At 43.2% G+C, this 21,928-nt stretch overlaps 1 protein-coding gene across 1 annotated transcript in view; it reads left to right on the plus strand.

Annotated features, from left to right (window-relative positions):
* Positions 1-21,641, plus strand: part of stk10 (serine/threonine kinase 10) — a 167,034-nt gene extending 145,393 nt beyond the window's left edge. Inside the window, exons 12-20 of the mRNA XM_083631834.1 lie at positions 851-974; positions 5,366-5,545; positions 6,737-6,829; positions 7,258-7,387; positions 13,663-13,787; positions 14,297-14,485; positions 17,341-17,466; positions 18,206-18,319; positions 18,998-21,641. Of these exons, the coding sequence (XP_083487960.1) occupies positions 851-974; positions 5,366-5,545; positions 6,737-6,829; positions 7,258-7,387; positions 13,663-13,787; positions 14,297-14,485; positions 17,341-17,466; positions 18,206-18,319; positions 18,998-19,138 (1,222 nt within the window). The 3' untranslated portion in view covers positions 19,139-21,641. The remainder of the gene's footprint in view (positions 1-850; positions 975-5,365; positions 5,546-6,736; positions 6,830-7,257; positions 7,388-13,662; positions 13,788-14,296; positions 14,486-17,340; positions 17,467-18,205; positions 18,320-18,997) is intronic.
* Positions 21,642-21,928: the final 287 nt, after the last annotated feature.

Genomic DNA, 21,928 nt, shown 5'->3' on the forward strand with positions numbered 1-21,928 from the left:
ATGGCTAACTTGGGTTCTTGTAGGGAAAAAAAAGAAGGAAGAATATCTGAAGATACTTTTAGATGAGGGTGAAGATGAGGTCAGTGAGTTGTAGTAGTATTATGTGGGAGTGGGACATTGGGAGTCCAGTAGGAGGAGCTACACTGTTGCCATTTTGTTCCCAAATGAGTTAAAGAGGACATGACACATTTGATCATGTGACTCTAGTTCATTTGCATTTCACCTCAGACTCAGATTCATCAAAACATCCCAAATCTGTGCTACTGTACTGTGCAGTCAACCTAATGCAGTGACATCATCTAGCAGCACCCTAGTTGGTGAAAAGGTGAAATGTTGTTCATCTTTCTAGCATCAAGGTACATTTCAGACTTGAAAGCAGTGTCCTGTCTTGTCTGAGGTGAAATGCAAATGAACTAAAGTCATATGATCAAATGGTTCATGTCCTCTTTACGTTATATGCTTTCACATTTCACAAGTACCATATTTTGTCCACTGACATTCTTAACATACACTGTACATTGAAGCCCTGGGCATTTCCTAGTGCTGTAGTGTATTGCCACTGCCATCTAGTGGTAGGAATATTGCCCCACATTTGATGTGTATATGCTCGTAATAACAGCAGACCTGGGTCAAATCGTTTTTGCCAATCATTCTTAGAATTCCAGTGCTCACATAATTTAGAAATGACAGGGATAGAGCCTTGCATTGGATAAAAATTACTAAAATACTTGAGAAGTTGCTGAATTAGCCATCATGCTGAAATGACAGTTCTAACCCTGCGTGCGTGTGGGTGCTTGTGTGTGTGTGTGTGTGTGTGTGCGTGTGTGTGTGTGTGCGTGTGTGTATCTAGGCGTCAGGAGCTGCGTGAGCTGCGTCTGTTGCAGAAGGAGGAACATCGTGCTCAAGCTGTGCTCAACACCAAGCTGGAGGCTCAGAGAGAGCAGATGCAGAGACGCTTCGACACCGAAATGAATGCAAGTCTCTCTCTTTCTCTCTGTATGTCTCTCTTTCCCTCTCTCTCTGTGTCTCTCTCTCTATGTGTGTGTGTCTCTGTCTGTCTCTATGTCACTGTCTCTCTCTCTCTCTGTCTGTGTGTGTGTGTGTGTGTGTGTGTGTGTGTGTGTGTGCGCGCGCGCGCGTGTGCATGTGCGTGTGTGTCGCTCCCTCTGTGTGTGTGTGTGTGTGTGTGCGTGCGCGCGCGCGCGTGTGCATGTGCGTGTGTGTCGCTCCCTCTGTGTGTGTGTGTGTGTGTGTGTGTGTGTGTGTGTCTCCCGCTCTCATAGATATGAATGAATATGCCAACATTTTGGTGCATAAACTCTTTGATCAATGGAGATTGGTAGCCATTTCTCATCTGCATCGTATTGTATAGTATTGTTGCTAATGCTTTAGCACACTGTATTCTCGGTAGACTATGCTTTGTGTCAGATGAATGTTACTGAATACAACAAAGAAAAACTGCAAGTAATCTTTTCATTGCACACACACGTGCAGAGAGAACAATCTGCTGAGTTGACTTTACATTACATTACATTACATTACGTCATTTGGCAGACGCTTTTATCCAAAGCGACTTACAATAACACATTTTTGTCAGCAATAGAGCAATCAACTATGGAGCACAGTCTATGACAACTACAAATTCTGAAGGAACAGTGGTACAAATTTAGTTTAGGTAAGTTTTTTTTTTTTTTTTGAAAGAGAGAGAAAGAAGTTAGATCAAGAAGGGCCCAGATGGAGCCTGAAAAGGTGTGTCTTTAGTCTTTTCCGAAAGATCGGCAGTGATTCAGCTGTCCTGACCGAAGGTGGAAGCTCGTTCCACCATTGAGGTGCCACGGACGAGATCGGGATGAGCGACTTTTGAGCCCCCGTAGGGAAGGAGGGGCGAGGCGACCTGCACTGGTGGAGGAGCGAAGGGAACGCTGAGAGGTTTGGAACCTGACCATAGATTGCAGGTACAGGGGAGCTGACTGGTGTACTGCCCTGTAGGCCAGTACCAGTGTCTTGAATTTGATGTGAGCCGAGATGGGAAGCCAGTGGAGGTCCTGGAAGAGGGGAGTGACATGACAGAATTTGGGTTGGTTGAATACCAGACGGGCTGCAGCGTTCTGAATGAGCTGAAGCGGTCGGATGTCGGTGGCAGGTAGGCCGGCCAGGAGCACGTTGCAGTAGTCCAGGCGAGAGATGATAAGTGACTGGACCAGGAGTTGAGTCGCTTCTCTTGTGAGAAAGGGACGGATTTTGCGGATGTTGTAGAGGGAGAACCTACAGGAGCGTGCTGTCGCAGCTATGTTGGCTGAGCAAAAGACAGCTGGTTGTCAAGGATCACCCTAAGGTTCTTTAGGCTGTTTGGGAGGGAAGTACAGTGGTGTTGTCAATGGAGATGGAGAGATCTGCGAGAGGGCAGTCTTTCCCTGGGAGGAAGAGTAGCTCTGTCTTACCAAGGTTGAGCTTGAGGTGGTAGGCAGACATCCAGTCGCCATGTCCTTGAGGCATGCAGAGATGCGAGCCTCGATTTGAGTGTCGGAGGGGGGGAAGGAAAGGAAAAGCTGGGTGTCATCTGCATAGCAGTGATAAGAAAAGCCATGAGAAGAGATCACATAGGCAAGAGATCTGATATAGAGAAGGAAAAGTAAGGGGCCCCGGACTGAGCCCTGGGGGACACCGGTGGTAAGAGGGCAGGATCTGGAGAGGGACCCTCTCCATGAGACTTGGTATGAGCGGTTCGAGAGATAGGAAGCAAACCAGGATTTCAATGAAATTAAATTTATTTATTGAAGAAAGAGTTTCGCAGAGACAGGTCTGAAATGCACTCTTCTTAACAACAAAGATAAAAAATTGACAAAGTGTACATACTGTAGGCTGAAAACTAAACAAGGATAAACAATTTAACTAAGTAAGTGATTCACATATCAAGCCTCAACATGGAGATGGTGACGGTCAGACAGTTTTGACTTCTTTATCATTATAGAGTCTGACTGCAGTGTGTAGGAAGGACTGCTGGAGGCGCTGTGTCCTGGCAGGCGGCATGGAGAGGGCGGTGCTGTTTCTCATTTGCCTACCAGTCCATTGCAGTCTGGTTGGAGGGAGAAGATCATGTAGTGGATGGGATGGACTCATCATCTCTTTTAGTAAAGTGATTGCAGCTTCCTCCCTACCATACGGAGCGTGCAGAACCTGAAATGCCGAGGCCAGACAGAGTGGAAAGAAGGATTTGGTGGTTGACTGTATCGAAGGCAGCAGACAGGTCAAGGAGGACAAGTACAGAGGAGAGGGATGAGGCCTTAGCAGTGTGAAGGGCCTCTGTGACAGCAAGAAGAGCTGTCTCAGTGGAGTGAGAAGCCTTGAAACCAGACTGCAGAGGGTCCAGGAGGTCATTCTGGGAGAGATAGAGAGAAAGTTGTTCGGATGCTGCTCGTTCGAGGGTTTTGGAAAGGAATGAGAGAAGAGAGACAGGTCTGTAGTTCTGAATAGCAGTAGGGTCAAGGGAGGGTTTCTTAAGCAGAGGCTTGACTCTTGCAGTCTTTAGAGCAGGCGGAACAAGACCAGAGGACAGAGAGGAGTTTATGAAGGTAGTGAGGAAGGGAGATATGTCAGGTGAGATGGTTTGGAGGAGAGAGGAAGGGATAGGATCGAGGGGGCAGTAAGTGGCTCGGTTCGAGCTGATGAGTTTAAGCACTTCATCGTGAGAGAGGGGAGAGAAGGAAGGAAATCCAGGGACAGGGGGCCGGGAAGCAGGATTGGAGTCGGGAGTGTTAGTGAGGGTGCTTGGAGGATGGAAGGAGGAGCTGATGTCATCCACCTTTTTAGTAAAGAAGGTTACAAAATCATCAGCAGAGAGGGAGGAGGGAGGGGGAGGGGAGGGAGGGTTGAGGAGCATGGAGAAGGTGGAGAACAGTTTACTGGGGTTGGATGCAGAGGACTGGATTTCAGAGATGAAGAAGGAGTTTTTTGCTTTAGAGACAGCATAGGTGAAGTTGGAGTGGATAAGGTGGTAGGAAGAGAGATCTTCAGGGTGATGTGATTTTCTCCATTTTCTCTCAGCTGCCCGAAGCTCTGTTCGATAAGTTCGCAGAGATTCAGTCAGCCAAGGAGCAGGGGGAGAAGATCGGGCAGGTTTAGTGGTGAGAGGGCAGAGAGAATCAAGAGCGGAGGAGAGAGAGGATAGAAGAGTGGTGGAAGCCTCGTCAGTGGACAGGAGAGCAAACTGCTCGGCTGAGGGAAGCAAGGAGAGGACGGTAGAAGAGAGTTTTTAGGTTGCGTCGGGTGGTGGTAGAGTGAGGGGGTGATGGGTGGGAGGAGGGGAGGGGGATGGGAAGAGAGAAGGTGATAAAGTGGTGGTCGGATACAGGAAGAGGAGTCACAGTGAGGTTAGAGGTGGAGCAAGATCTGGTGAAGACCAGGTCAAGCACATTCCCTGCTTTGTGAGTAGGAGGAGACTGAGTTTGATTCTCGCCTGGGACACTGTGAGCGCTGTGGTTGTGTTCCCCCCCATATCTTCAGTGCCTACTGCCCAGGTGGGGTATCTCGTCGTAAGGGCCTTTCTGTCTGTGTGGAGTTTGCATGTTCTCCCCGTGCTCCCCCAGGGGGGTTCCTCCGTATATAACCCCCCCCCCCCCCCCCCCCCATTAAAAACATGCAGAAGATCAGATCGTCATCGTCATCCGACCAGTGACGACAACACCCGAAGTTGGTCCCCGGGCGCTGTACGAGAAAAGCGACCATTGCTCCTGGCCTGCCCCCTGGAGGAAAAGACAAGCCAGGATGGGTTAAATGCAGAGGACAAATTTCACCGGCCACCGTCAGCATGTGTTTGTGGCCATCCGTGCATGTGTTGATGTGTAATCGTGTGACAATAAAGATGGGCTTGTCCGTCTGAAATCGTGTTTTGAAATCGTGAGAAGGGTGTCCAGCTCGTCCAGAAAGTCACCAAGCAGACCAGGCGGGCGGTAGATTACCACAATGTTGAGCTTGATGGGTAGGGATACGGCAACTGCATGGGACTCAAAAGATGAGATAGACAGATGAGAGAGAGAGGTGACAGTGTAGGTCCATTTGGGAGAGATGAGGAGACCAGTGCCTCCGCCACGGCCAGAGGCTCTGGGGGTGTGCGAGAAGGAGTAAGCAGCAGAGAGAGCTGCAGGAGTAGCAGTGTTTTCCGGAATGATCCAGGTCTCTGTGAGAGCTAGGAAGTGGAGGGTTTGAGATAGAGCATGAGCCGAGATGGTCTCAGTTTTCTTAACAGCCGACTGACTTATCTGATAGATAAAGCAATCCATTTCCCACTGGTCGCTAGAGGATACAAAGTTTAAGGTGATGCTGTGTGTCTCTGAATGTGATTGTTTCACCCTCTGGTCCCTCTCAGAACAAGAAGAAGTACTATGATGCAGAGCTGGAGAGCCTGGAGAAGCACCAGAAGCAGACCATCGAGAAGATGGAGACGGACCACGCTGTTAAACTCAAAGACGAGTCCAAACGCATCCGAGCAGAGCAGGAGCGCGAGTACCATAAGTTCCAGGATCAGATGAAGCACAAGAAGAAAGAGGTACATGCACAAGTTATTCTCTCTGACCATTTGACCCTTCTTGATTTCATTTTTTCATTCCAATAAACCATACGAGGAGCAGTGTTGCTGTAGTCAAGTCTATATGTTGAGGTCGAGTCTCGAGTCTCCAGTGTTCCAAGTCCAAGGCCGTAGCCGAGTCGAGTCCCCATTACCTGAGTCTGAGTCCAGAGTTACTGAACATGAGCAAGAATCCACATGTGGAACACACCTGCCTGCCCTTGCACGGAACTGAATAATATCACGATATCAATATCTTATGCCAAATTATTAGGGCCTATTACAAAACACACACACACACACACACACACACACACACACACACACACACACAGAGAGAAAGAAAAAAAACTCTTTAGTCCGAGTCTCGAGTCCGAGTCATCAATCAAGTCCAAGTCGCGTCACAAGTCCTGAAAATGAGTCCAGGACTTGGACCTGGCCCCGAGTCTGACTCGACTCAACTACAACACTGACAGGGAGGCTGCAGATGAAGGGAAGGAAATGGCTCTCAAAATACTTTGTTAGCCTTGGAAAACTGAGACCTGGATTGTACGAAAGATGGCGGCCATAATATTTTGTCTGTCTTCACATACTGTAGTTTGCCTGCTTTAATAGCTGTCTTTGTTAGGTTTGTTTTAATGTTCTTATTCTATGAGCAAACCTCCTGGCTTAAGCCTGGATTATGCTTGACGCTTTGGCCGGCCGTACGGAAATGAGAGACACGGAATCCGACGAGGAAACGTGTGGAGCTTGTATACTCTGTGTGGGTTTCTGCAGGCGGAATTGAGCGCGAGTCTTGAAAACTCCACTTTGTCCGCCCGTCCGCGTCCGCGTAGTTACAAAATTCGGCGTGCGCACGGCCGCTCGAAAACCGTCTGCACGGAGCCTTGCGGAGGGGCGTGTCTGCTGATTTGACGTCACTTTTCCGCGCGGACACTCGCGTTCCTCGCTGATGCGGAAAGCATAATGAGACCTTTACTGTAGCTATAACAGCCACTCTATTGTTGCTTATTATTATTATTAGTATTAGTATTATTAGTATTATTATTATTCTATGAGCAAACCTCCTGGTATATCTATAACAGCCACTCTCTTGTTCCTTATCATCATCATCATCATATTATGAGCAAACCTCCTGGCATATCTATAACAGCCACTCTCTTGTTGCTTTAGGTGAAACAGTCTGTTGACAAGCTGCCCAGAAATCAGCGTAAAGAATCCATGAAGCAGAGCATGGCCACCTTCCAACAGATGAAGTCAAATGAGGTACGGTTGAAATAAATGAATGAAGGGAGATGCATTCTTAAGTCAACCTATGAACCACTGGAGAAGGAGAATAGATTCCATTTTATACATTTATTTTTATTAACACATACAGTACAACTTTAAAAGGAAAACTAAGTCCCCCTTATTTTGTTCTCCCTGCAGTGGGATAAAGCTTTTTGAAAGAATATTGGGTTTCCAATATTTTAAGTACTGAGACGTCCATAGTTTCACTTACCAGCCACTTCTGAACAATGGTCATATCACCACCAAACAACAAACGGGCAACAACAAACATTTTTTGGTGTCTTCTTTTGAAGAATATTCTGTTATACTTCTGAGTATTTGACTCATTTTGATTCAACACAGTGTCTTTTCATTTTTCCTGTCCTCCATACTTACATGTTCTTCTTCTCCTCTCTGTGGTTTAGGAGCAGAACTTCTTGGCTGCCCAGAAGGACCACCTGGACACAACACTGAAGAGAATCATCTCAGAAAATAAGAGTGAGATCTCAGAGATGGAGAGGGAATGCCTCAACAAGAAGCAGCATCTAATCAGAGGTACAGTAGGTGTTCGATAGAGGGGTCAGTCTCAAACCAAACACCCAAGTGACCACTTCCATTGAACGCTCCAAAGTAGTAATGCGATGCTGCCTTTAAAACACTGTGCTCTTGGACCTCCAAATGTCTGAACTCTTATGTTCAACTATCTAATAAAGGTATACTATAGCCTGGCTCCAGACCTTCGAAGTCCCGCCGCCTCCACAGTTGTGGATTTGGCTGTTCCTGAAGTTCTCTAGAAGATGGAAATGAGTTCAGTCTGAATATCAGGCTAGGTATACTATGCAACTATTTCATAAAAAAATACAATAATAATAATAATAATACAAATACACGTCAATTTCAATTAATTAATTACAGAAAAATCTACGCATAAAAAAAAACGCATTTTAATCGCACTTTATTTTTGCACTCCAGAGACCACTGAACGTCTCTCAATGGACGAATTCCATGCATACCGATCATACCAATGCACATTGAGTGACGTCAAACAACAAAGTCCCACATATGGGAAGTGCGCTGTAGGCTAAGGACAAACATAGAAGAAGCAGATGAGAATGCGTTGCTTGGCCTGGTGGATGGGAAGTTTAGATTTCAAAAACTCCCTGTCCCTGATGGAAGTGTGGATAAAAACACGGTTGTGTGCAAATTGTGCAACAAAGAATTTGCATATTCAAGGCAGCCTCCGGTATCACCTCAATGCTAAACATGTTGCAGCTGCCTGGAAGCCAGAGCTAACGTTAACTTAGCCGCTCATCATGCTAACGTTAGTCCTAGTACGAGCAAGTAGTCGCCAACCCACACTCTAGCAGATGACAGGGTTAAGAGCCAAGATGAGTAAGTCCACGTCTGACAAGTACAAATACAGCAATATGTATTGTCTATTCATTGATTCACTCCATACCAAAATCCATTTGAGTTGTAAAATTTTGCTTCTTGTATCAAATACTGATATGCGATTAAAATGCGATTGTGTGGTGGTGTGTTTATATGCAAAGACATTTTGATTGTTTTGATTTGCTCTGTGTTAACACATTGAGTGCCAAGGACGTCTCTGGACGTCCTAAAAAAATGTAACGAGGAGTGCCAAGGACGTCTGTGGACGTCCTAAAATCATAATTCATATTATTCCATAATTCTGCTGTTTAAGGTCGTACCTAGCCAGTGAGCATGAATCCCTTCAAGGGATCACACGGCGCCACCTTAAACATCGACACCGGAGCTGCGCCACCCACCTCAGATCCTTTACTTTGTGCAGGAGACAGCAGGGAAAGACGTGATCAAAGGGGAAACCGATGCATGCTTCAGCCAGAGCCGTATAGATTGCTCTGTCTGCAGCGGACAGTGGGCTCGGCTGCATCCACGCTCACAACTGAGCTCTTCTGCTTCTATCTATCTCCACACGATTCCCTGCCAGAAAGCCAGCATCCGAAGCCGAACGGCCAAGCCTTTTCGTTCAGTCGCGTTTGGCATTTCCTTGTTGCGCGCTGGGATCCGTCCGGGGCAAAAACGGAGTCTGTGAGAAAACAAACTCTGTGCGTGTGGGGAGGAGCCCGCAGCTCAGAGGTGGAGAGGGAGGGGGGGGGGGGGGGGGGGGGGGGGCACGCAGGCTGCACAGAAACCACACCACGCCACCACATCAGAAAACACCAGCCAGAGTCAGTGAATGTGCTCGAAATTAGAGTGCAAAAGTGACTATATCTTGGAAAGTAAAAAAAAAACGACAGAAAACCCTTGAAAGTGCACTTTTTCAGAGGCTGTCATTTCATAATGGAACTGTCTAGAAACAAAATTTCTTCTTTGGAAGAAGCAGGAGTGTTCAATGTTTCATTAAAGTCCAGCCCTGTCAATATAGCCCTAATAGAAAAAATTCTATAGCTGTTTTCAACTGAATGGAAGTGAATCTGGCACAGGCTGCAGACAATTTTACTGAAGCGCTGTGGCACTCAATGTGTTAATTGGGTGGTCGAGCGAGGTTGAAAATAAACGGGGAGAGCGAGAGGCGCAAAATCTGTGAAACTCAGGGATTAAACTTTTTTTCTGATAGTTTGACAGCGGTTATAAAAGCACCAGAAATCAAGTCAAGTCAAGTTTATTTGTATAGCACATTTCATACACAGAGGCAATTCAAAGTGCTTCACATAAAATGGTTGACAGGAAAATAAAAGAAAAGAAGAGAGTAAAACGGACATTTAAAAGCATCACAACAACTTAAAAAAAAAGAGTATAAAAAGTGTATTACAGGAAAATAAACGAAAAGAAGAAATAAAATGGACATTTAAAAGCATCACAACAAAACTTAAAAAAAAAAAAGAGTATAAAAAAGTGCAATAGGCAGCAGGCGCAGCAGTTGCAGAAAGAGCTAAAACTTATAGAGGACTCATTGGGTTTGCATAGTAGCTGTCAGCAATTAAAAGCGACGGTAAACATAAAAGTCTTTAGTCTATTTTTAAAAGTAAGTAAGGTTGGGGCAGATTTGAGGTCTTCAGGCAATTTGTTCCAGCTAGCAGAAGCATAGTGGGTAAATGCAGCCTTCCCGTGATTTGATTTGATCCTAGGGACAGTTAATAAGCTGGACCCTGTTGACCTAAGAGTTCTAGACGGTTCGTAGCGTGGGAGCAATTCAGCTATGTATTTTGGGCCTAGGCCATTAAGTGATTTATAGACTAATAACAGTATTTTAAAATCTATTCTCTGACACACTGGCAACCAATGTAAGGACTTAAGAACTGGAGTGATATGATCAGCTTTCTTAGTCTTCGTTAGTACTCTAGCAGCAGCATTCTGAATGAGTTGAAGTTGCCTAAGTTCTTTTTTGGAGAGACCAGAAAAAAGGCTATTGCAGTAGTCTAACCTACTATAAATGAAGGCGTGAATTAGTTTTTCTAGATCCTGTCTGGACATGTCTATCCCCTAATTCTTGCTATATTTTTAAGATGATAAAAAGCAGATTTTCTAATTGACTTAATGTGGGAGTTAAAGTTGAGATCGGAATCAATAATAACTCCAAGATTTTTGACTTGATCCTTAGGCTTCAGGGATCGAGACTCAAGGCATGCAGTGATTTTAAGCCTTTGTTCTTTGGGGCCAAACACGATCACCTCAGTTTTGTCTTTGTTTAGCTGTAGGAAATTCTGGCACATCCAGTTATTTATTTGATCAATGCACTGGCACAATGATTCTATGGGGGCATAGTCAGCTGAGGAAAGAGTTATATACAACTGAGTGTCGTCTGCATAGTTATGATAGGCTACTTTGTTTTTTTGCATAATTAGGCCTAGAGGGAGCATATAAAGGTTGAAGAGAACGGGCCCCATAATGGATCCTTGAGGCACCCCACAGGTCATCCTAGTTAGGTCAGATGTGTAATTGCCAATGGAGACGAAGTACTTCCTGTCTTGAAGATAGGACTTGAACCACTGGAGGACCGTACCCGATAGCCCAGCCCAGTTTTCCAGTCTGTCCAATAAAATTGAGTGGTCAACAGTGTCAAATGCAGCGCTAAGATCCAGTAGCACTAGAATCGAATTTTTGCCTGAGTCTGTGTTCATTCTGATGTCATTTATGACTTTAGTAAGCGCGGTTTCAGTGCTGTGATGGGGGCGAAAGCCTGATTGGAGTTTATCTAGGAGATCATTTGAGGTTAGGAATCTATTGAGTTGTAGGTAAACAACCTTTTCAATTATTTTGGCTATAAAGGGGAGATTAGATATTGGTCTGTAGTTACTGATTACCGATGCATCAAGGCTACGCTTTTTTAGTAGGGGTTTAATAACTGCAGTTTTCAGGGACTCAGGAAAAGTGCCGGTCACAAGGGATCTATTAACTATTTGCAATAGGTCCGACGACAGACAGTTATAAACGCTTTTAAAAAAGCTTGTTGGAAGGGTATCGAGACAGCACGAAGATGATTTAAGGCCTTGCACAGTTTTCTCTAAGATGTCGTGGTCGATAACGCTGAAATGGGACAAATTTATCGAACTAGAGATCTGCGGGTAGGATGATGTCACAGCATTTCTTGGTGTGGAGCCACTAATAGCCTGCCTGATATTAATAATTTTATCCGTAAAAAAGGCAGCAAACTCATTACATTTGACAGTAGAGAGGAATTCAGGTGCTAAACAGAGAGGCAGATTAGTCAGTCTATCAACTGTGGCAAATAGAGTGCGTGCATTGTTCACATTTTTGTTAATTATCTCGGAAAAGAACGGTTGTCTCGACCTTTTCAGTTCGAGGTTGTAGGAGTGAAGGCTTTCTTTGTAAATATCATAGTGAATGTGAAGATTAGTTTTCCGCCATTTACGCTCAGCTTTCCTGCAATCTTTCTTTTTGCATCTAACGGATGCAGAATTTCGCCAGGGTGCTTTAATTTTGCCAGACAGCAATTTTAATCTAACAGGCGCCACACTATCAATAGTTTTCAGAATTGTTGAATTGAAGTTATCAAGAATCTCATTGACAGAAGCTGATGTGGGAGGAGATAAAGAAAATGTCTCCATAAACAGCGCGCTGGTGCCTGCATTAATGTCTCGTCTTTTAACGGTTTGTGACCTATTAATGATCTCAGGGGAGATTTCCATTTCAAAAAAGACGCAGAGATGGTCAGACAACGCAACATCAATAGTCGACACAGAAGAGGACTTGAAGCCCCTAGTAATAACTAAATCCAGGGTATGGCCTCGGTTGTGAGTAGGCCCTGAAACATGTTGAGACAGATCAAAAGTATCAAGCAAGATATTCAGTTCTTTGGCAAAATTATCCGTCGGGTTATCAATATGAATATTGAAATCCCCAGCAATAGATATACAGTCATGTTCAATGAAAATTAAGGAGAGAAGATCAGCAAATTCAACGAGAAAACTGGCTGAGTATTTTGGTGGTCTATAGATATTCAGCAGTAACACAGTGGTTGAGCATTTCAGAATAGCAGCAACGTATTCAAACGATGGAAAGTCTCCAAATGTTACCTGCTTACATTGAAACATATCAGAAAAGACAATCGCTACTCCCCCCCCCCCTCTTATCAGCTCTGGGAGTGTCAATGAAGCTATAATTGGGCGGTGCTGATTCGGACAGAACAGCCACTCTGTTGTTCATATCGAGCCAGGTTTCGGTGAGGAACATTAAATCCAGATTATGACTGGTAATCAGATCACTGATGAGGAGAGATTTATTTGACAGCGACCTAACATTAAGGAGTGCGGCTTTAATATTTTTAGAGCCTGGAACTTGTATCGTTTGCTTCACAAGGGGAATGGCGATTAAGTCTGTGTAAATCAGTGTAAAGTGTGTGTAAATCAGTGTAAAGCAAGGTTGTATTTGGTTGTATTTGTTTTCATACTGTGACGCTGTGCAAGTTTTTCATTGTTTGGTTTTCTGTGTATATTATGTCAGGAACGCCTTCGCGGAATTTCTTAAAATTTAGCTCAAACATCAACTTGGGCTCAAGAGTGAACCGATTAGATTTTGGTGGACAAAGGTCAAAGTTCAAGGTCACTGTGGCCGCATGTCCGTCTGTTCCATCAACGGGGAGGGGCTAGTAAAAGGGGCTGTAGCTAGGGATAGGAAGGTCGTAGAGAGTTGGGATTTAAGGGGTGTGTAGGGTCAGTGGCTGGGAGGTGTGGATTGTGGGAAGGGGCGGGGCTAGGTTTGAGGGGTGGGTAGGGGGAGTGGTTGGGGGGATGTGGGTGGTTTTGAGGTAGCGGTAGGGCCCTCTTCCATGTTGAAAATGATGAGCTGTTGTGTTGAGGTACTCCCAAACATTGCCTAAAGTGCCATAAGGCTGAATGCCCACACCACTCCGCTGTGAGCTTCAAGGTATTTGTGCTCGTATCAGTCTGGACAGACATGGATGTAGACGGCTGACTTGTTGGTGGAGGCATACAACCACAATGCAGTTTTTTTTTTTTTTTACAATAAATCTGACTGGTTTAGTTCAATAATTAATTTGAGAATCTATTTCGTTTTGCCTATTTTTCTGTTGTTTGTGTCTTTTCCTCTCCCACCCGTTGTCTACTTTGTAATTTGTTGTGGTGTGTGGCCTATTGGCTATAAGCAATCTATGTTGGCATTGTGTGTGGCGTGGTGCAAGTTGCAACATACATGTAGCTGTGAATTGACTGGAGCACTTTTTTTTCTCCTTCTGGTGCCATCCCCCCTGCCTCCCAAGTATACAACTCAAACTCCGCCCATGCTGATCTCTGTTGAAACAACATGGAACGATTCCCATGCTGATTAAAGATGATTCTCTCACTTCACTTCCCTGCTTCCATTAGAGCGAGAAGCAACCATTTGGGACATGGAGGAGAAGAACCTTTATGAGAGACACCAGCTGATGAAGCAGCAGCTGAAAGACCAGTACTTCCTCCAGAGGCACCAGCTGCTCAAGAAACATGAGAAGGTAACCCAGAGGACTGCAACTCCCAAGTCCCCTTGCTACAATATGTTTTCAATGAATGATCCACATCCATAACACATGTATGTAAATTATCTCATCACATGGCACTTAACTCTTTCAGGCTCAAGGGGTTCTCCAAGTTTCACCCCATCATGTACCTGGTGGATTCATTTTTCTTAATCATGCATGTTAGATTTCATACTATAGTTTTTGTTCAATACTGTCAACGACGTATACTATTAAAGCACACACACTGTAAGTCACACTTCTGTATATGACCCTATGTGTTCATCTACGATCAGTCAAAAGTTTGGACATTTACTATTTTCCACATAGAATAATAGTAAGACATAAAAACTAGGAAATAACGCAAATGGAATTATGCAGTGACCAAGAAAGTGTTATTTTAGATTATTTGATGGAAGGGCAAAGGCTTTGGAAATAACTTCACACGCCCATGATTGCTTTGAAGAACAAAGATGGTGACGTTCTGTCTATTTGAATGGTTGCAGGAGCAGGAGCAGATGCAGTGCTATAACCAGCGTATGATTGAGATCCTGAAGGCTCGGCAGCAGCAGGAGAAAGGTCGGCTGCCCAAGATCCAGCGCAGCGAAGCCAAGACCCGCATGGCCATGTTCAAGAAGAGCCTCCGCATCAACTCCACCGGCAGCGCCTCCGAGGACCGAGACAAGATCAAACAGGTACAGGGACAGGGGGACTCCAACATTAAAAACAAGGCAGTTTTTTTTAAGTTCCTGGAAACTTGTCATGTTAATATTCAGTTGAGGAGGAGGGGTGCTATCACCTTGACAGTAGGCAGCTGATGATATCTGAGAATATCATGTTATTCAATTATTTCAAATGTATTAATAAAATGGTTCCCCCCAACTTGCGCGAGTTGTCATAAATAATATAGTTCTGCCATTGTATAAAGCTGAAAGTATGACTATTTGAATTTTCTTTATGATAGGCACACAAAGGTGTGTCAATTGGCCACTTTCATCAATGGCACGTTTTACGTAGTCTGAGCCACCATATTCCGTGTTGTGGATTTTCCCATTCAAACTGATAGTGCGCTGTCTCTATATATAATACTGTGTCTGGTGCACATACATAGTGCGCTGTCTCTATATATAATACTGTGTCTGGTGCTGTCTCTATATATAATACTGTGTCTGGCGCTGTCTCTATATATAATACTGTGTCTGGCGCTGTCTCTATATATAATACTGTGTCTGGTGCTGTCTCTATATATAATACTGTGTCTGGTGCTGTCTCTATATATAATACTGTGTCTGGTGCTGTCTCTATATATAATACTGTGTCTGGCGCTGTCTCTATATATAATACTGTGTCTGGCGCTGTCTATATATAATACTGTGTCTGGTGCTGTCTCTATATATAATACTGTGTCTGGCGCTGTCTCTATATATAATACTGTGTCTGGTGCACATACATAGTGCGCTGTCTCTATATATAATACTGTGTCTGGTGCACATACATAGTGCGCTGTCTCTATATATAATACTGTGTCTGGTGCTGTCTATATATAATACTGTGTCTGGTGCACATACATAGTGCGCTGTCTCTATATACTGTATAATACTGTGTCTGGTGCTGTCTCTATATATAATACTGTGTCTGGTGCTGTCTCTATATATAATACTGTGTCTGGTGCTGTCTCTATATATAATACTGTGTCTGGTGCTGTCTCTATATATAATACTGTGTCTGGTGCACATACGTTTCTGTGCTATGGCAAAGAGTGACACGGCATGTGGTATGATGTGGCTTGTTTCTCAACCACTGGGTGCCCTCTAGAGCAGAGGTTCTCAAATGTTTTTCAGCCAAGGACCCCTTACAAGATAGAAAATATACCGGGGACCCCCTCATTCTGATTTGTGATTTTGGGCTAAGCTTAATTGTTTCCACGGTAACGTGCTTGACTTTTAATTTGATAGGTTTGTTATTAGAATGTAATCCATGAACCATTTTAGATTTAAAGCATAAACTATTTTCGTTGAACTATGAAGATTTTGCAAAAAAAAAATATATATATTTTTTTTTATTACATTACATTTACATTACGTCATTTAGCAGACACTTTTGTTTTATCCAAAGCGACTTACAATATCACAATTTGTCAACAGTACAGAAAACCACTATGCAACACAATCAATGACAGCCAAGATATTTTGATAGACTAGCACCATGTAGGAAGTAGTTTGAGAAGGAATAAGTAACATGTAGCATTTTATTAATTTTTTTTTTTTTTTTTTTTTTTTTTTTACTTGAAAACTTTTCGCGGACCCCCTGGCAAAGTGCCACGGACCCCTGGGGGTCCGCGGACCCCCATTTGAGAACCACTGCTCTAGAGCGCCCTCTAGTGGGCCACAAAATATTTTCAAATTGAAGCTCAGACGAGGTCTGGCGAGCTCAGTTTGGAAGCTAGGGTGGTGGCATGCCCCCCCGCAAGATTTTTAAAAACATTTTAAAGTAAAATGCATGAATTTGGTGTACTTTGAGAAAGCTTAAGAGCAAAATTAAAAGGCTAGATCTATGAAGAACATGTCATCATTACTGTGCTGTGGGTTTACAATGACAAACTAAATTTCTCCCTATAGGTCAGGGATACTCAACTTGCTTTGCCACTTTCGTGAAATGATAGAAGGCGAGGGGCCAGTTAATAAAGAAACAATATACATTTTTATGTAGCGGATTGTAGGTTTTTGGGGTGTCAGCCGGAGTTTAGGCTGACAGTGTTGTGCACACCGGATAGTTAGTTAGGTTAAGTTAGTTAGGTTAAGTACATACATAAGTGCCTGGGTAGCGAGCAGATGGCGGTATTTGACAATTTAGCAGCTAAATCATAGATTATTGAAAGATATTCCATATTCCAGACTGAAATGCTATAACAGAAGTATTGGCCAGAATGACATGAACATTTATTGGACACTTATTCAGCAGATATCTTGCATGTTGCGTTCAGGTGCACTGTAAAAAAAAAAAAAAAAAAAAAATGTTTTTTTTTGGTCAACATCTTATTGTGGCGGTCAAAATATGCGTGCGCTGGGACGCGTCATCAGTGATGTTAACTGGGGTCGTAAGGTGTTTCGGGTCTCTCAACATCATACACCCTCGCCCAGTAGACCCAGCCGAGGACAATTAAGACCCCGACTCGCGTCCCAGAAGCAGCCGCTCACGGATCAGCCTTCCTACTCTGTCTGCAACGTTGCCCGCGGAAGGGTTGATCACCACGCAGCTGACAGGGGCATTAACACATACAGCCCAGTTGTTGTCTTTTTCTCTCTCCTTTTTTGTCATGCTGTGTTGTTTTGTCTTCTCATATATCTGGGAAGGTGGTCCTCAGAATTTTTTTTAACAATCAGAAGTAGGCCTTACATGACAAAAGTTTGAGAACCCCTGGGTTAGCACATCATCACTTTACAGTGTCACTGGATTATGGCACACACACAAAAATCCACCATCAAATCCCATGTATTGCAAAATATCAGGCTACATTCTTGTGTTGAAACTCCTCGCTTGCTCTGTGCAGTTTTCTCAGCAGGAGGAGAAGCGGCAGAAGGCAGAGCGGCTGCACCAGCAGCAGAAACATGAGAACCAGATGAGAGAGATGGTGGGTCAGTGTGAAGCCAACGTCCGAGAGCTGCAGCAGCTACAGGTGATCTCCTTTCTCTCTGCTCCTGTACAAAACAAACATGATGCATGATGAAGATCTTCATCTGATGTCCAGATGAAGATTTGGACTGAGATGTTCATGCATACTCTATTAGGGCATTCATGACTACTACATTTTAGCAGTCATTGACTACTCCCAAGTAGTCGACTAGTCACGGGAGATACTGTGATAGAGAAAATAGCTTATTGATTATGAAATGAGGCCAATGGAACTTAAATTTGCTCTATCATACGGTATGTCATATTTTCTTCCATTTGATAAAAATGATCAATTCTCATCAAAAAGTTCTCAAAAACGTAACTAATGTAGGCGGGACCAACCTGGAGGTATGTGAAATAGCAGAGTCCTTCATTTGGCTCTAAAAGACTGTTTACAATTGAGCTGCTAAAATCCAGGAACTTGTCGGAGCTGAAGATACCGACTGTTTGAGTGCAGTAAGATACAGTAGACGGAAGTCTTTCCCTCTCTAAATACCTTAAAGGCCCCATTATCTAACATCTTTGCCCACTAGATGTTATGCTGGAGTTTTTTCGAATTCAATAAATGCATGATGTTGCCAAAGTCGATGAGTAATCACGTTAAATAATCCTGATCTCAATATCAGTCAAAAATAATCATGATTATGATTTTTGCCATAATCGAGCAGCCCTACTCTTCAGGACACCATACAAGCACAGTGAATGGCCTGAAGTTGCTAACAGGACTTTGTTGTGTGCTTCAGAATGAGAAGTGCCACCTGCTGGTGGAGAATGAGACTCAGAGGCTCAAGTACCTGGATGAGCAACACAACCAGCAGCTGAGGGACTGGAGGGACCAGCTGAAACCCAGAAAGAAGGTACCTCATGTTTCCTGTCGGGATGCTAGAATATAACCTTTCATTATTATACCAAACACATTGCACTCTATTTCAGCATTCTGCATGGCCCTAATAGGTAAACGTCTAAAATCTACCACTCAACATGCTTAGATTAGATTATAATGTATATTGAATATTTACGAATATTTACACAAGCCAAACCAACATTGTCTTTGCAAAGATGATCTCTTTGTCAAAAAACAACACTTGGTCACTTATATACTGTGTGTGTGTGCGCGTGTGTGTACACCAGGGTGGGAATTTCGTCATTAGGGGCAGGGCCATCTGGCCTTCGGCATTGCCATTTTTTTAGGGCCGCACAACAAGGCCACATGCCAGGGCAAAGAGGCCATTGCTGTATTGACATCGTGAAGAGCAATTTTTCGGAAATGTGTGTTAAAAAATGAGCCAATGACACATCCTGTGCATAGGGCAGGCTACATTAAACAGACCAGTGACTCTTTTAAAGCAACTGACAGTAGCAGGGCACTGCCAAGGTGACCTTAGGGATCTCAGGGTATCATGGTCAGAGGGAGGGGCAATGGCAGCCATGGCCTCCATGTAAGTGTCAAATGATCCAAGACTATCACTCAAGTTTCTACCCTGCAGTGAGTCAACTATATAACCCCCCCCCAACCCCCCTTCCCTCACCCACAGGCCCTTGAAGAGGAGTTAAACCAGAAGAAAAGGGAGCAGGAGGCTTTCTTCAGGATGAGTGAGAACTCAGCATGCCCCAACCCAAGCTCACCCCACAAACTCTCCAAGTTCCTGCCGTATACCGACTCCTCCAACACATAGAATGGCCCCTGTGACTTTGCACGCCCTCTCCTGGCGACTGTCAGAACCAGCACACACACACACACACCACACACAAACACCGGATTGCCTGCTGCCTCAGTTTTTATTTGCTTTGCCGGTATTGAGTGCCGAAGCCACGCCCTCTTCCAGGTTCGGCATACGCACCAAGGGATTTTCCGACGTTCTTCCATCGACATTTCGTTAAACGCTTATGACAATAGTTTTACTTGCTAAGAACAAACAAAACTTTGAAAAACCTTTATGGTCTCTCCTGATTCCAAATATTGCTCAATCGCTTGGTTTGACCAAGTAAACACATCTTTACAAACATTTTAGAAAGTGTCTATGGAAAAATGAATGGTGGAAAATCCCTTGGTGTGTATGCCAAACCTGGAAGAGGGTGTGACTTTGGCACTCTATTGGCAGCATCCTTTAGGTTCCTTTTATTTTTTTATAGGAAATATTCATGTTTTAATTATCATTTTAAGTTTTTCTTTTGAATACAAGTGTTTGATGGGATTCACAGGCTCATCGTGCGCTTTAGGTGACTTGATCATATCTTCAGTGTTTTCATTTCCTTTTCCTGTTGTACTATAGTCTCTGCCTTAGAGCTTACCAATGAAACATGAGGCTACCTTGATAAAGTGGCAGGTAGAATGGATGGTTTTAAGACAATCTGTGCACCCAGAGTCTATCAATCTGACTAATAAGACTCTGGGACAGACGGCTGATATTTTTGGGTTTCCGCTGTGGAGCGGGCAACCCGGTCCCGCCCCTTCCGTCATTGTTTACAGTCCGACATCGTCTCATATGCAGATATTTATTATCATCATTATTATTATTGTTATTAGCCGAAATTGTTACAATCGATCCATCCAGTTGGATCCATCCAACTCCATCCTCGCGTCATTTGGACTGTAAAGCATGACCGCGGCGTACAGAGGTGGAAGTCTTGACGCGGACATCCACTCTACAGCGGAAACCCTGAAATATCATCCCTCTGTCCCAGAGTCATATTAGATTGGTCTTAAGACACCCATCCATTTATCAATCTTGATTATTAGGTATTAGAGAAAAAAAAACATTTTGTTGGTTATTTATTGGTAAGAAGTTGCTTGTTGTCCAAAGAGGCCCGGCTAGGGAATTTATTTGTGCATGAAGCGGAAAAAGATTATAACGCTTTAATGCTGTTGAGCCAGTAACTAAGCACTTTTTTCTTTACCCCAAAATGTCATTGCTGTCTTCCAAAGATCATAACTAGAAAAACAAGCCCGAACTGATCTAATTTACTGATATATTTTGTGTGTGTCTTTATTTCTTGGCTCAATTACCTTTTTGTCTACAAGTCAGATGCATGTTGTACATCCAGTTGCCAAATTCTGCTTTAATTTATTTTGACTGTTAAAGGACAAACTGAACTAAAAATCCAGATTAATCACTGTAAATATTAATTTAAACTTTTGCAAATTTTCAACCAACACCCATGGTTTGAAGGGTCTGCATATTATACGTTTTAGATCTTGTTTGAAATGGGGGAGGAAGTTATATCCAAAGTTATCCAAATGTATTATTACATTTAAAACTGATTGTTAAGGGGTTAGATTTTAACAGATGGCAAACCTAATTGTGTTTAATTGTAAAGTGTTTCTACTATGACATTTGTTTTCAGTTGTATTTTTTACTGTAAAATCTATATCACACTGGATGGGAACTGACCAAGCCAAAGCAAATACTGTTGTTCTTTGAAGGACGTTAACAAATAGGGGATTTAAATCAGATGTTAAGTGTATAATTGTTTCTATTAAATGCACTGTCTGCTAAACAAAGTGCAATATTATGTCATTGCTTAGCTTTAAGAGGTTTATTTTTTCGTCAACTTTGCCTTCCCTTGCTCTGAGAAGGGGAAATGAAAGAAAAACAAAGTTTGAAATGTATCAATCAGTAGTTAAAAGAAATCTAGATTTTTCATCTTCAACACTCTGTATGCACATGACTTGAATGGGGTTTTCAGCAATAATTTAGTAAGAGTAGGCTTTAAGTTTTTCAAATAGTGGATCTTATTTTGGAGCATAACTCTTCGTTCTTTGAGGGAGTGCAACAATTTGGTCTGTTGAACTGAAACAAAATATTTTGCAGCTGAAGACCTTGTTTAACCGGACGCTGCCAAATGGATTGGTCGTGTGATCTGATCTCGAGATCTTGCGAGAATCCAGCTGCCTTGCAAGGTTAGACCTTGTTGCCTTTGAGCGAGATAGATTTCTAGACCAGTTTGACCTGCAGAATTACATAGAATCGGGTCAGTAATCAGGTACAACTCATTCTGATCCCTCTCGCTTTCCTCTCACTCAAAAGTATTTTAATTTGTTGTAAAATTCCTCTTCTTTCTGTTGCCATGTTTAGTGGCTGCATTCATGTCTTCCTCCGTGCCTTTAGTTTACAGAACATTATTTGTGGAGGGGGTGTGAGTGTGAACGAAACTGCCCATCAGAAACCACTGTTTGTAAATAACTCCTAATAAATACAGATTTTCTAATTACTAAACTGTGTCAACATAATTTGGTCATAATTTCACATTTCCATGTAAGGTTCTCGATTAAACAAATTAGAAATATAAACAGGTTATATAGTGAAGACAACGGATTCTGGATCCCTATAATAGCCTCAGATTTCCTCAAAATTCCTTGTTCAATTCTGTCACTTCCTATAAAAAAACTAAACAAATACGACAATACTTTGAAGTAACAAATACTATTTTTCTCCACATTTTGATTAAACTTTCTACCTCAATAC

This window comes from Poromitra crassiceps, assembly GCF_964638095.1.
Source record: "Poromitra crassiceps genome assembly, chromosome: 1".
NCBI classification, from domain to species: domain Eukaryota; kingdom Metazoa; phylum Chordata; class Actinopteri; order Beryciformes; family Melamphaidae; genus Poromitra; species Poromitra crassiceps.